The sequence below is a fragment of the Anas acuta genome, unplaced genomic scaffold (genome assembly GCF_963932015.1).
Source record: "Anas acuta unplaced genomic scaffold, bAnaAcu1.1 SCAFFOLD_252, whole genome shotgun sequence".
NCBI lineage: Eukaryota > Metazoa > Chordata > Aves > Anseriformes > Anatidae > Anas > Anas acuta.
The window spans coordinates 1-13,444 of NW_027076265.1; the positions used below are offsets into that span (position 1 = coordinate 1).

The 13,444-nt window shown below is 60.4% G+C and overlaps 4 protein-coding genes across 10 annotated transcripts in view; 2 read left to right on the plus strand and 2 right to left on the minus strand.

The window, feature by feature from the left end:
• Positions 1–1,159: 1,159 nt before the first annotated feature.
• CUNH8orf82 (chromosome unknown C8orf82 homolog) lies at positions 1,160–1,710 on the plus strand (the record flags this gene model as incomplete). The annotated part of the gene is made up of 1 exon (XM_068668690.1): positions 1,160–1,710. A coding segment is annotated over one exon (551 nt), but the record flags the coding sequence as incomplete, so codon positions are not given.
• A 989-nt stretch (positions 1,711–2,699) lies between these two features.
• Positions 2,700–6,471, plus strand: LOC137849185 (dentin sialophosphoprotein-like). 7 transcript variants are annotated; one of them, XM_068668676.1, is made up of 3 exons: positions 2,700–2,755; positions 2,992–3,923; positions 4,041–6,471. In XM_068668676.1, exons 1-3 carry the CDS (start codon positions 2,706–2,708, stop codon positions 5,183–5,185), a joined length of 2,127 nt encoding a protein of 708 aa, XP_068524777.1. In that variant the 5' UTR covers positions 2,700–2,705; the 3' UTR covers positions 5,186–6,471. The 7 variants fall into 7 exon arrangements, with proteins under 7 accessions (XP_068524777.1, XP_068524776.1, XP_068524778.1 ...); XM_068668675.1 differs by having other exon boundaries at positions 2,992–3,806; positions 3,879–6,471; XM_068668677.1 differs by having other exon boundaries at positions 2,992–3,743; positions 3,879–6,471.
• Positions 6,447–10,664, minus strand: LOC137849189 (leucine-rich repeat-containing protein 14-like). Its single transcript, XM_068668688.1, has 3 exons — positions 10,167–10,664; positions 7,975–8,547; positions 6,447–7,014 (listed from the first exon to the last, which is right to left on the minus strand). The coding sequence occupies exons 1-3, from the start codon at positions 10,439–10,441 to the stop codon at positions 6,486–6,488; spliced, it is 1,377 nt and encodes a 458-aa protein (XP_068524789.1). The 5' UTR covers positions 10,442–10,664; the 3' UTR covers positions 6,447–6,485.
• Positions 10,665–12,712: 2,048 nt separating this feature from the next.
• The window catches only part of GPT (glutamic--pyruvic transaminase), a 49,963-nt gene continuing 49,231 nt past the window's right edge, over positions 12,713–13,444 (minus strand). The window contains exon 13 of the mRNA XM_068668681.1: positions 12,713–12,730. The gene's annotated coding sequence lies outside the window, so the exon portion shown is untranslated. The remainder of the gene's footprint in view (positions 12,731–13,444) is intronic.

Sequence of the window (13,444 nt, forward strand, 5' to 3'; positions counted from 1 at the left end):
CACTAACACCATTGGTTAATAACTAATTAACATTGGTTAACTGCTAATTAACGAGCCCCAAACACTAACACCATTGGTTAATTGCTAATTAACGCACCCCTGACGCTAACCCCATTGGTTAATAACTAAGTAACGCACCCTGGCACTAACACCATTGGTTCATCGCTAATTAACGCACCCCTGATGCTAATGCCATTGGTTAATCACTAATTAACCTACCCTGACACTAACACTGTTGGTCAGTCACTAATTAACCCACCCCTGATACTAACGCCATTGGTCAATCGCTAATTAATGCACTCCTGACACTAACCCCATTGGTTAATCTCTAATTAACTCACCTTGACACTAACACCATTGGTTAATAACTAATTAACCCACCCCAACACTAACACCATTGGTTAATAACTAATTAACATTGGTGAACTGCTAATTAACAAGCCCCAAATGCTAACACCATTGGTTAATTGCTAATTAACGCCCCCTAACACTAACCCCATTGGTTAAACGCTAAGTAACGCACCCTGATACTAACACCATTGGTTCGTTGCTAATTAATGCTAATTAATTAGCCCCTGATGCTAACACTGTTGGTTAATGTATTGATTAATTGCTAATTAACGCCCCGTGATGCTAACCCCGTTGGTTAACCGCTAAATAACGCACCCTGGCACTATCACCATTGGTTAATCACTAATTAACTCACCCCGACACTAACACCATTGGTTAATCACTAATTAACCCACCCCTGATGCTAACACCGTTGGTTAACCGCTAATTAACAAGCCCCAAATGCTAACACCATTGGTTAATTGCTAATTAACCTACCCTGACACTAACACCATTGGTTAATCGCTAATTAACGCACCCTGATTTTAACACCATTGGTTAACTGCTAAGTAACGCACCCCTGATGCTTAACGCCATTGCTTCGTTGCTAATTAATGCTAATTAATTAGCCCCTGATGTATCGGTTAATTGCTAATTAACACCCCCTGACGCTAACCCCATTGGTTAACCCCAAATTAACTCACCCCAACCCTACCACCGTCGGTTATCTCCCCAATAACCCCCCCCATGACCCTAACCCCGTGGCTCAATTAGCTAATTAATTAATTCCTAACTAATTAATTCCTAACTAATTAATTCCTTCCCGCAGACCAGCGCTTCCTCACCTTCTTCTTCGAGCGCCTGCGCCCCAACCGCAGCGGGCGCTACGAGGCCGCCTTCCCCTACCTCTCGCCCTGCGGCCGCGAGCGCAACTACGTCCGCTGCGAGGACCAGCCCGTGGTCTTCACCCGCCTCCTGAGCCCCAGTACCACAAGTACCACAAGTACCCCAAGTACCACCACCACCGGTAGCACCGCCGCGCCCCAGCTGCTCTCCTACTGCGGCGGCGGCGAGCGCTTGGCCGTGCCCTTCGAGCCGCGGCGCTTGGCCTTCTTGCCCGAAAACGGGCGGCTCTACCACCCGGCCCCCGCCCGCGCCGGCGGCGTGGGGTTGGTGAGTTGGGAGTTGGCCGACGAATGGAGCCCGGCCTTCGAGTACGGCGATGGGGGGGGGGCCGGGAGACCCCCCACCCATTTCACCTGGCGGGGGGTGCGCTACGAGCTCGACCACGGGTTGGTGCCGTTGCTCCGCGGTGATGGGGGGCAAAAAGGGGGGCGCGAGGATGTTGTTGATGGGGTTGGGGGTGTGGGGAGGGGGTGATGGGGACCCCCCCCCTGTGTCGTCCCCCCCCCCGGTGTCCCCCCCGTTGTCCCCCCCCGGTGTGTGAACAAGGAGTTGAAGCAGCCTAAGGACTTGGTGTGGTTGTGTCCGTGGCGTCGCCCCCCCCCCGGGGGGCACCGGGATGGAGCTGTGCCCCCCCCCCCAAAATGTCCCCCCCCCCCCAAAATGTCCTCCCCCCCCCCCCCCCCCCCCATCCCAAGGGGGCTTCATGTGTGTCCCCGTCCTGTCCCCATCATGGGGGGGGGCGGTGCCACCAGGTCCCCGTGTCCCCAGCCCCACGGTGGGAAGGAGGGGACCAAGGAGGGGGGGGGAAATGAGGATATGGGGGGGTTAGGGGAAGGTTTGGGGTGTCCCCCCCCCGAAGGTTTTGGGGTATGGGCTGCAGGTTTGCGGTTCCCTAAAAAGATTTGGGGTGTCCCCTCACTGGTTTGGGGTGTTTTCCTTACGTTTGGGGTGTCCTGACCAAATTTGGGGTGTCCCCCACCAGGTTTGGGGTGTTTTCATTACGTTTGGGGTGTCCCAAACAAATTTGGGGGGTCCCCTCACTGGTTTGGGGTGTTTTCCTCACATTTGGGGTGTCCTGACCAAATTTGGGGCCTCCCCCCTCCAGGTTTGGGGTGTCTGTACCAGGTTTGGGGTGTCAACCCCCAGATTTGGGGTGTCCCCCACCAAATTGGGGTGTCCATAGCAGGATTGGGGTGTCCCCCCCCCAAAAAATTTGAGATGTCACCCCCCAGGTTTGGGGTGTCCCCCCCCCAAAATTTGGGGCATACCCCCCATATTTGGGGTTCCCCCCACATTTGGGGTTTCCCCACCTTATTTGGGGTGTCCCCCCCCAAATTCAGGCCCCCCCCTCCCCCTTTTCCTGGGGTGCCCCCCCCAAATCCTCCAGCCCCCACCCGCCACCAGGGGGCGCTCGCTTCCCCCTCCCCCCCCCGCCCCAACTCGTTGCTCTCCCACCTTTGACGTCATTGATGACGTCACGGGGCGGTGCCGGAAGTGGCGGCGGGGAGGGTGAAAGCCGGTACCGAGGGGGGGGGGAAGGGGGGGGGGGTGAACCGGGAGGGGGGGGCGGGGAGCCCATTTTGGGGGGGGGGAACCCATTTTGGGGAAGGGTAGCCCATTTTGGGGAGGGGGAACACAATTTTGGGGGTTGGGGGGCACGGGGGGGGGGTCCCCATGGTTGGGGAGGGTCTCAGGGGGTGGGGGGGGAGGGGTCAGGACCCCCCTGATGGCGCTGCCCCCCCCCCCCCCCCCCAGGGCACGGGGACAGCCCCCAGAGGCCGCCATGGCCCGAAGGAGGAAACGGCGGCGGCGAGAGAGCGGGGACGGAGCGGGGGACGGCGGTGACAGAAGGGACAGAAGGGACACCAGTGATAGAAGGGACACCAGTGACAGAGGTAATACAGGTGACACCAGTGACAGAAGTGGCACCAGTGACAGAAGGGACAACAGTGATAGAAGTGACACCAGTGACAGAAGGGACACCAGTGATGGAGGTAATAGAGGTGGCACCAGTGATAGAAGTGACACCAATGACAGAAGGGACACCAGTGACGGAGGTAATAGAAGTGGCACCAGTGACAGAAGCAACACCAGTGACACAAGGGACACCAGTAACGGAGGTAACAGAGGTGGCACCAGTGACAGAAGGGACACCAGTGACAGAAGCGACACCAGTGATAGAAGGGACACCAGTGACGGAGGTAATAGAGGTGGCACCAGTGACAGAAGCAATATCAGTAACAGAAGTGACACCAGTGACAGAGGTAATAGAGGTGGCACCAGTGACAGAAGCGACACCAGTGACAGAAAGGACACCAGTGATGGAGGTAGTAGAGGTGGCACCAGTGACAGAGGTGGCACCAGTGACAGTAGGGACACCACTGACAGAAGGGACACCAGTGACGGAGGTAATAGAGGTACCACCAGTGACAGAAGGAACACCAGTGATAGAAGTGACACCAGTGATAGAATGGACACCAGTGACAGAAGGGACACCAGTGACGGAGGTAATAGAGGTACCACCAGTGACAGAAGTGACACCAGTGACAGAAGGGACACCAGGGACGGAGGTAATAGAGGTAGCACCAGTGATAGAGGTGACACCAGCAATAGAGGTGACAGCAGTGTCACCAGCAACAGAGGTAATAGAGGTGGCACCAGTGACAGAAGCGACACCAGTGATAGAAGTGACACCAATGACAGAAGGGACACCAGTGATAGAATGGACACCAGTGACAGAAGGGACACCAGTGACAGAAGGGACACCAGTGACAGAGGTAAGAGAGGTAGCACCAGTGACGGAGGTGGCACCGGTGACAGAAGCGACACCAGTGACCGAGACCACACCAGCAACAGCGGTGGCATCACCGACAGCGGTGACAGCAGCAGTGACAGCGGTGACCTCGGCACCTTCCCCTTCAGCCGCCTGCCACCCGACTGCCAGCTCCACGTCCTCTCCTTCCTGTCCCCGGCGGAGAAGTGCGCGGCCGCGCTGGTGTGCGGCGCCTGGAGCCGCTTGGTGCGCTCGCCTCGCCTCTGGCGCGTGGCCGACTTCACCGGCGCCCCGGCAGCGCTGGCCGAGCACCAGGACGATGACAATGACACCGGTGTCACCGCCTTCGCGCGCTGGCAGGGCTGGGTGCGGTGCTACGCCTTCCACCTCGCCGCCCGCCGCGCTGCCCCGCGCCTCCTCCGCGCCAATTTTGATTTGGGCGACCGCCGAGCCGGTTGGGCCGAATTCCTGCGGGACTTTTTGGAGAGCGTGCGCTGCGGCGAGCTGCGGGAGCTGGAGCTCGACTGGACCCTCAGCCCCCACCAACCCCCCGGCCCGCGCCCGCCCGGCGGTGCCAAATTGGAGCAGTTGAGCCGTTTCCAAGCGTTGCTGGAGCTGCTGAGCCTCAAGGCGCCGGGCTTGGCCCGCGCCAAGCTGCCCTTCGACTGGTCGCGGCGTTCGGTGGCCGCCCTTGGACGCTTCCAGCACTTGCACACCTTGGAGCTCCGGTATTTTTGGGGTTTCCGCGGCGTGCGCCCCGAGGCGCTCCGCGAGCTGGCGGCCGCCCTCCCCCGCCTCAAGACGCTGGTGCTGCACCTCCTGGTGCCGGTGCAGGATTTGGGCACCTCGTACGCCTTGGAGTCGCGCTCCTTGGAGGTGTTGGACGTTTGGCGGTGCCGGGGGTTGGTTTTCGGCCGCCTGGAGCTGCCGGCGCTTCGGGCACTTCGGGTGAGGAAGAGGACGAGGGGGTTGATCCTACAGCGGCGAGCCCGGTTGGCGTTGCAGAGCCGCTGGCGGTGCCTCTACGCCTTGCTCCGCGCCGGCGCCCCCGGCCTGCGGCTACTCAACAACCGCGCGTTGTTGCCACACTGGCGCGAGCGGCCCTACGACGAGCTGGAGGCCATCCTGCGGCGCGCCTGCTACTGCCCCCGCCACGCCGACACTTGGTTGCTCTAGCGCCGGGTCCTCGTGGCCGGCGGCGCACCGCGGTGGCCACCAGAAGATCAAGGTGGCCACCATCACCCCACGGTGGCCATCGGCACCGACGGTGGCCCGCTGGTGGTCATCGTGCTCTGGCAGTGGGTGCCGCGCATGGGAGTGTGCCCGTGTTGGTGTGACCGAGCCGTGGTGGCCGCCGCCGTCACACAAAGGTGGCCAGGACTACCTGGTGGCCATCATCATGTCGTGGTGGTGGCCATCACCATGTCATCGTGGCCATCACCCCGCAGTGGTGGCTGTCATCTTCCAGTGGTGGCCATCATCACCCCATGGTGGTGGCCACCCCCATGCCATCATGGCCATCACCTCCCAGTGGTGGCCATCATTACTCCATGGTGGCCATCACCACATCATCATGGCCATCACCCCCCAGTGGTGGCCATCACCCTCCAGTGGTGGCCACCATCACCCCATGGTGGTGGCCATCCCTGTGTCATCGTGGCCATCACCCCCCAGTGGTGGCCATCACCCTCCAGTGGTGGCCACCATCACCCCATGGTGGTGGCCACCCTCATGCCATCATGGCCATCACCCCCCAGTGGTGGCCGTCACCCTCCAGTGGTGGCCACCATCACCCCATGGTGGTGGCGACCCCCACGTCATCGTGGCCATCACCCCCCAGTGGTGGCCACCATCACCCCATGGTGGTGGCCACCCCCATGCCATCATGGCCATCACCCCCCAATGGTGGCCGTCACCCTCCAGTGGTGGCCACCATCACCCCATGGTGGTGGCCACCCCCATGCCATTGTGGCCATCACCCTCCAGTGGTGGCCGTCACCCTCCAGTGGTGGCCACCATCACCCCATGGTGGTGGCCATCCCTGTGTCATCGTGGCCACCACCCCCCAGTGGTGGCCGTCACCCTCCAGTGGTGGCCACCATCACCCCATGGTGGTGGCCATCCTCACGTCATCGTGGCCATCACCCCCCAGTGGTGGCCATCGTTACTCCATGGTGGTGGCCATCATGACTCCATGGTGGCCATCCCCACATCATCGTGGCCATCACCCCCTCCCACATTGACTGTCACCACCCATGGTGGCCACCACCCCTTGACGTCCCCACGGTGGCCCTGCGCTTCCACCCACCATCCCTGGAATCATCGCGGCGTTTCGGGACACCACAAAGCAGCGGGCACTCCCCCCGGCCACGGGTGCAAGACCGGTGACACGGTGACAACGTGGGGACAGCACGGGTGGGGACGGGGACACCGGCCATTAAAAACACCGATTTAATACCACGCCCCCGTGCTTCTACTACAGCGCGAAGTAGTCGAGGGCGCGGTGGCGGCTCAGGCTCGTGGTCCACACGGCCTCGTCCCGCCCGGCGCCGCGCAGCACCCGCTGCACCTCCTCCTGAAGCCCCTCCTCGTCCTCGGGGAGCTCCTCCTCACCCCCAAAATCCACGGGGCGCGGGTAGATGACGAGGCGGAGGGCGGCGAGCGGCGCCGTGCCCTCCGCCAACGCCTTCACCCCCGACGAGGTCAAGGGGTTGCCGAAAAAACCCAAGTAGCCCAAGTGGGCGCAGCGGCGGAGCGCCGGGAGTAGGGCGCCGAGGTGGGCGTCCTCCAGGCGGCACTCCATGGCGTCCAAGTGGCGCAAGGAGCCCGAGGCCGCGGCCAAGAGCTGGAGGAAGGGTTGCAGGAGGTCCTCGGAGAGGTTGTGGCCGCTCACGTCGAGTTTCTTCAGCGCGGGCGCGTGGGGGCTCCGGAGGAGGTAGGCGAAGTCCACGGGGAGGAGGTGGCAGAAGGGAAGCTCCAGGCTCTCCAGCGGGCGCTGTAGGGAGCTGGGGGGGGAAGAAGGGAGGCGTGAGGGCTCCGGGGGCAGCGGGCGGACTACGGGCTTTTTGGGGTTAGGCCTGGCCTACAGACGTTTTTGGGGTAGACCTAGCCTACAGACTTTTTGGGGTAGTCCTGGCCTACAACAGTCGTTTTTGGAATAGACCTGGCCTACAGGGTTTTTTTGGGGTAGACCTGGCCTACAAGCGTTTTGGGGTAGACGTGGCCTACAGACCTTTTTGGGGTAGACCTGGCCTACAGGCTTTTTGGGGTAGACGCGGCCTGTTTTTTTGGGTAGACGTGGCCTGCAGGCTTTTTGGGGTCGACCTGGCCTACGGACTTTTTTTGGGGTAGACCTGGCCTACAGACGTTTTTGGGGTAGACCTGGCCTTTTGGGTAGACTTGGCCTACAGGTTTTTTGGGGTAGACGCGGCCTACCGACATTTTTTGGGTAGACCTGGCCTTTTGGGTAGATGTGGCCTACAGGTTTTTGGGATAGACCTGGCCTACAAACATTTTTTGAGGTAGACCTGGCCTACAAACATTTTTGGGGTAGACCCGGCCTACAGGCTTTTTGGGCGACCTGGCCTTTTGGGTAGACCTGGCCTACAGGCTTTTTTGGGGTAGACCTAGCCTACAGATGTTTTTGGGGTAGACCTGGCCTTTTGGGTTTTTTGGAGTAGACCCGGCCTACAGGCTTTTTGGGGTAGACCTGGCCTTTTGGGTAAACCTGGCCTACAGACCTTTTTGGAGTAGACCCGGCCTACAGACGTTTTTGGGGCAGACCCAGCCTACAGACGTTTTTGGGGTATACCTGGCCTACGGACTTTTTGGGGGTAGACCTGGCCTAAAAACGTTTTTGGGTAGATGTGGCCTACGGACTTTTTTGGCTAGACTTGGCCTAAGTGGCCCTTCCACCTGGGGGCCATTCCACCCCACCCCACTCACCCCGCGGGGCGCGCACTCACCCCAGGAGCTGCCGCAGCCTCCCCGAGAGGCGGCAGGAGCCCAAATTCAGCTCCCGGAGGCGCTGCAAGCGGCCGAACCCCTCGGCCAAACGCCGCAGCCCGTCCTCCGCCCCCGGCCGCCGCGCGTCCACGTTGCTGTAGGGCAACCTCAAACTCTCCAATTCGGGGAAGCGCTCGAGGCGCGGCAAGACCTCGACCAAACCGGGCAAGCCCAAATTGTTGAAGCGCAGGTCGACGCGGCGCAACCCCGCCGGCTCCAACGCCTCCAACAAAGCCACCGTGGCGCCCAAGGACAATTCCTCGGCGTGGAAGTCGCGGCACCGTAGGCGCAACGCCCCGGCGGCGCGGAGGGCGGCGCGGAGGATGGGGCCCGAGGTGCTGTTGACGAAGAGGTCAACGCGCAACTCTACCGGGGAGCCCCGGTGTCCCCCGGTGTCCTCGCGGCGATGCGATGACTCCAAGCAAGCCTTGGCCAAGAGGACGGTCCCCGACCAAAGGCTGGGGTTATCGGGGTCCTGCTCGGCGCCGTCCTGAAGCCCCGTCAGGTCCAGGACCCGGAGGAACGGGCTGGGGCTGTGGGGATGGGGTACGGGGAAGGGGTTGGGGTGGGATCTAGGTGCTCCAAACCCAAAAAAGAGGGAGCGGCAAAAGGGGTATTGCCCGACAAAAGGGGTATATCCCAAAAAAGGGGGAACCCAAAAAAAGGGGCAACCCCAAAAAAAGGAGCAACCCCATAAAAAGGGGGCAAAAAGGGGCAACCCCCAAAAAAAAGGGGAATCCCCCCCAAAAAGGGGCAGCCTCCAAAAAAGGGGAATCCCCCAAAAAAAGGGGCATCCATCAAAAAAGGGGGCAACCCCCAAAAAAAGGGGTAACCCCCAAAAAAGGGGAATCCCCCCCCAAAAAAAAGGGGTAACCCCAAAAAAAGGGGAATCCCCCCAAAAAAGGGGGAATCCCTCCAAAAAGGGGCAACCCCAAAAAAGGGGCATCTCCCCAAAAAAGGAGCAAACCCAAAAAAAGGGGCAACCCCAAAAATGGAGCATCTCCCCAAAAAAGGAGCAAACCCAAAAAAAGGGGCAACCCCAAAAATGGAGCATCTCCCCAAAAAAGGAGCAAACCCAAAAAAAGGGGCATCTCCCCAGAAAAGGGGGAATCCCCCAAAAAAGGGGCAACCCCAAAAAAGGGGCATCTCCAAAAAAAGGGGCAACCCCACAAAAAAAGGGGCAACCGCAAAAAAAGGAGAATCCCACAAAAAAAGGAGCAGTCCCCAAAAAAATGGGGCATCCCCCAAAAAATGGGTAACCCCAAAAAAAGGGGCAACCCCAAAAAAAGGGGCATCCCCCCCAAAAAAGGGGCATCCCCCCCAAAAAAGGGGCATCTTCCCAAAAAAGGGGGGCAGCCCCCAACCCCAGAACCCAACCCCAATTCCAACCCCAGTCCCAACCCCATCCTCTCCCAACTCCAACCCCAAACCCCAAACCCCAATCCCAACCCCAATCCCAACCCCAAACCCAATCCCAATCCCGATCCAGACCCCAACCCCAATCCTGATCCTGACCCCAATCCCAATCCCATCCTCTTCCAACCCCAACCCCAATCCCGATCCTGACCCCAATCCCAAAACCAATCCCAATTTTGATTCTGACTCCAATCCCAACGCCAACCCCAATCCTGACCCCAACCCTGATCCCTTTCCATCCCAACTCCGCCCCCAACCCTGATCCTGACCCCAATCCCAACCCCAATCCAGACCCCTATCCCAACCCCAATCCCAACCCCATCCCAACTCTGACCCCAATCCTGATCCTGATCCCAACCCCAACCCCATCCTCTCCCACCCCCAACCCCAACCCCGATCCCAACCCTTATCCCAACCCCAATCCTGATCCAGACCCCAATCCCAATCCCATCCTCTCCCACCCCCAACCCCAATCCCAACCCCGATCCCAACCCTGATCCCAACCCCGATCCCAATCCTAATCCTGACCCCAATCCCAACCCCAATCCCATCCTCTCCTAACCCCAATCCCAACCTCAGTCCCATCCTCTCCCAATCCCAACCCTGATCCCAACCCTGATCCAGACCCCAATCCCAATCCCATCCTCTCCCACCAACCCCAATCCCAACCCCAATCCCAATCCCATCCTCTCCCACCCCACACCCCCACCCCACACCCCCCACCCCACACCCCCACCTCTCCTCCTTCCTCATCCCGGCGGTGATGGCGAGCAGCAGCGCCTGCAGACACCCCCTCCCCGGCGTCCTTCGTGCCCGGCGCGGGCGGCGCGGGAGGCGCAGGACCGGGTAGGGCCAGGAACGCACCAAATCCCGAAACAACGGCACCCGCGGCTCCGCCAGCGCCGCCTCCAGCAGCGCCGGGTACAACTCGGCCGGGAGACGCGGCAACGCGCCGGGGGAACCGGCCAGGCGGCGGGCGCACAGGTGGACGAGGGAGGAGACGGGAGGCATGGGGGTGGTTATAGGGTCGGGGGTCCTAAATGGGTTTGGGGAAGTGGGGGGGGTGGGGGGAGGTAGTGTGAGGGGTGTGGGTGGGATCTTGGTCTTGATCCCAATTCTGAGCCTGATCCCGATCCCAATCCTGATCCCAATACCAATTCCGACCCCGACCCCAATCCTGATCCCAACCCCAATTCCGATCCCAACCCCAATTCCCAATCCTGACTCCGATCCCAATCCTGACCCCAATCCCTGATCCCAATCTCAACCCTGATTCCAATTCCTACACAATCCCTACTCTGATGCTGACCCCAATCCCAATCCCAACCCCAATCCCAATCCTGACCCCAATCCCAATTCCAACCCCGACCCCAATCTCGACCCCAACCCAAACCCCAATCCCAACCCCAACCCCAATCCCAACCCCGATTCTGATCCCAATCCCAATTCCGATCCCAACACCCTATCCCAATCCCATTTCTGATCCTAATCCCAATTCCAACCCCAATCCCAGACCCAACCCCAATTCTGACCCCAATCCCAATTTTGACCCCGATCCCAATTCCGACCCTGATCTCAACCACAATCCCAATCCTGATCCCAATCCCAATTCCGACTCCGATCCCAATTCTGACTCCAATCCCAATTCCGATCCCAACCCCAATTCCGACTCCAACCCCAATTCCCAATCCTGACTCCGATCCCAATCCTGACCCCAATCCCTGATCCCAATCCCAACCCCGATCCCAATTCCTACCCAATCCCAATTCCTACTCTGATGCTGACCCCAATCCCGATCCCAATCCCAACCCCAATCCCAATTCCAACCCCGACCCCAACCCCAATTCCAACCCCAATCCTGATCCCAATCCCAACCCCGATCGGAACCCCAACCCCGATCCCAACACCCTATCCCAATCCCATTTCTGATCCCAATCCCAATTCCAACCCCAATCCCAGACCCAACCCCAATTCTGACCCCGACCCCAACCCTGATCCCGATCCCAACCCCGATCCCAAACCCCAACCCCAAACCCCAATTCCAACTCTGATCCCGACCCCGATCTCAATCCCAATCCCTGCCCCACGCTGTGACCCCCAAAATGGGCACCCAGAGACGGGACCCCAAATCTGCCCCCCCCACGCCAAATCTGCCCCCCTCACACAGCCCCCATAACAAAATGCCCCCCCCCGGTGGGACCCCCGACCCCTACCCAATGGCACCCTGAACCCCCCCAAAAATCACCCTATGGCCCCCCCCAACCCTGACACCCCCCAAAAATCCCCCCCAAAAAAAACAGACCCCAAAAACGGCCCCATAACGACCCCCCCCCAAAAAAAGACCCCCCCAAAAGGGGCACCCCCGAAGCCGGGCACCCCATAACGAAACCCCAGCCCCCCTCCCCAAAAAGATATCCCAAAAAGAAGCTCCCCCAAACCCTAAAACCCCCCAAAAATCCTAAAATTCCCCCCAAATCCTAAGGACCCCCCCCCAGCGCGCCCCCTCCCCCCGCGCCCTCCTCACCCGCCTCTGCCCCAGTCCCCGCCGCGCTTCCGCGTTTGCGCGCTGCGGCCCCGCCCCTCCCCTCCGAGAACCAATCAGCAACAAGTGCGGTGACAGAGTCACGCCCCATTGCTTGGAGAGACAAATACTATTGGCTAGCGTGTCTGTCAATCATATTGTTAATGTTTCTATTGGCTGAGAGCAGCTGAGGGGCGTCAGGCGTCCCCCATAGGGAGGCGGGGCTACGCCTCGTTGCTAGGGGAAACCGCGGAGGCGCCGCCTCCTATTGGCTGTCCCCGCTGCCCGTCACCCTTTCCGGCGCTCCTATTGGACGAGAGCCGCGGGAGCGGGAAGCTCGAGCTGGGCGGGAAGCGCTGAGGGGACGGGGCCGGGCTGAGGGGGCGGGACCCTAAAAAGGACCCAAAACCCCCCAAAAAAGACCCAAAACGCCCCAAAAAGGGCTCGGGACCCCCCCGATCCCCTGATGGAGCGGCTGCAGGAGGTGAAGGCGCTGCTGAAGCGCTGGGAGGCGGCGTTCGCGCAGCAGCAGGGCCGCAAACCCGGCACGGTGCGGCCTAAAGGGGGGGGGGAGGCCTCGTGAGGGGGTCCCGAACCCCAAATTTTGGGTTTTTAGCCCCAAAAATGGTGTTTTACATGTAGGGAGATGTGGAGGGGGCGCCGGAGGACGTGAAGCGTGAGTGTGGGGGGGGTTAATTGGGGGGGGGTGAGGGGTTTTTGGGGGGGGCTGAGGGGATTTGGGGGGGTTTTGGGGGAAAATTGGGGGGGATTTGGGGGGCGTGGGGGGGACTGAGGGGGTTTGGGGGGGATTTGGGGGAATTGGGGGGGTTGGGGGAGACTGAGGGGAATTGAGGGGGGGTTGGGGGGTTTTGGGGGGAAAATTGGGGGGGATTTGGGGGAATTGGGGGGGGTTGGGGGGGGTACTGAGGGGAATTGGGGGGGATTTGGGGGAAATTGGGGGGGATTCGGGGGAATTGGGGGGTTTGGGGGGGACTGAGGGGATTTGGGGGAATTGGGGGGAAAATTGGGGGGATTTGAGGGAATTGGGGGGGGGTTGGGGGTACTGAGGGGAATTTGGGGGGGTTTTGGGGGAAAATTGGGTAGGATTTGGGGGAATTGGGGGGGGGTTGGGGGGAGCTGAGGGGAATTGGGGGGAAAATTGGGAGGATTTGAGGGAATTGGGGGGGTTTGGGGGTACTGAGGGGAATTGGGGGGGTTGGGGGGAAATTTGGGGGGATTTGGGGGAATTGGGGGAGGTTGAGGGGGGCTGAGGGGAATTGGGGGGGTGGGGGAAAATTGGGTGGGATTTGGGGGAATTTGGGGGGAATCTGGGGGGGGATTGGGGGTTGAGGGAATTGGGGGGCGTTGGGGAGAGGGTTTGGAGGGGAATTGGGGGGATTTCAGGGGAAATTGGGGGTGCTGGGAGGGGATTTGGGGGAAATTGGGGGGGTCTGGGGGTGAAATGGGGGCGTTTGGGAGGGGTTGGGGGAAAT

Bases quoted from the DNA above. Each gene is read 5' to 3' on its own strand.
- LOC137849185 (XM_068668673.1), top strand. From the start codon at position 2,706: ATGACGTCACGGGGCGGTGCCGGAAGTGGCGGCGGGGAGGGTGAAAGC. The intron at 2,756-2,991 runs GTACCGAGGGGG...CCCCCCCCCCAG, and splicing joins GGCGGGGAGGGTGAAAGCCG to GGCACGGGGACAGCCCCCAG.
- LOC137849189 (XM_068668688.1), bottom strand. From the start codon at position 10,441: ATGCCTCCCGTCTCCTCCCTCGTCCACCTGTGCGCCCGCCGCCTGGCC. The intron at 8,548-10,166 runs GTGGGGGTGTGG...CCATCCCCACAG, and splicing joins GGGATGAGGAAGGAGGAGAG to CCCCAGCCCGTTCCTCCGGG. The intron at 7,015-7,974 runs GTGAGTGCGCGC...TTCCCCCCCCAG, and splicing joins AGGCTGCGGCAGCTCCTGGG to CTCCCTACAGCGCCCGCTGG.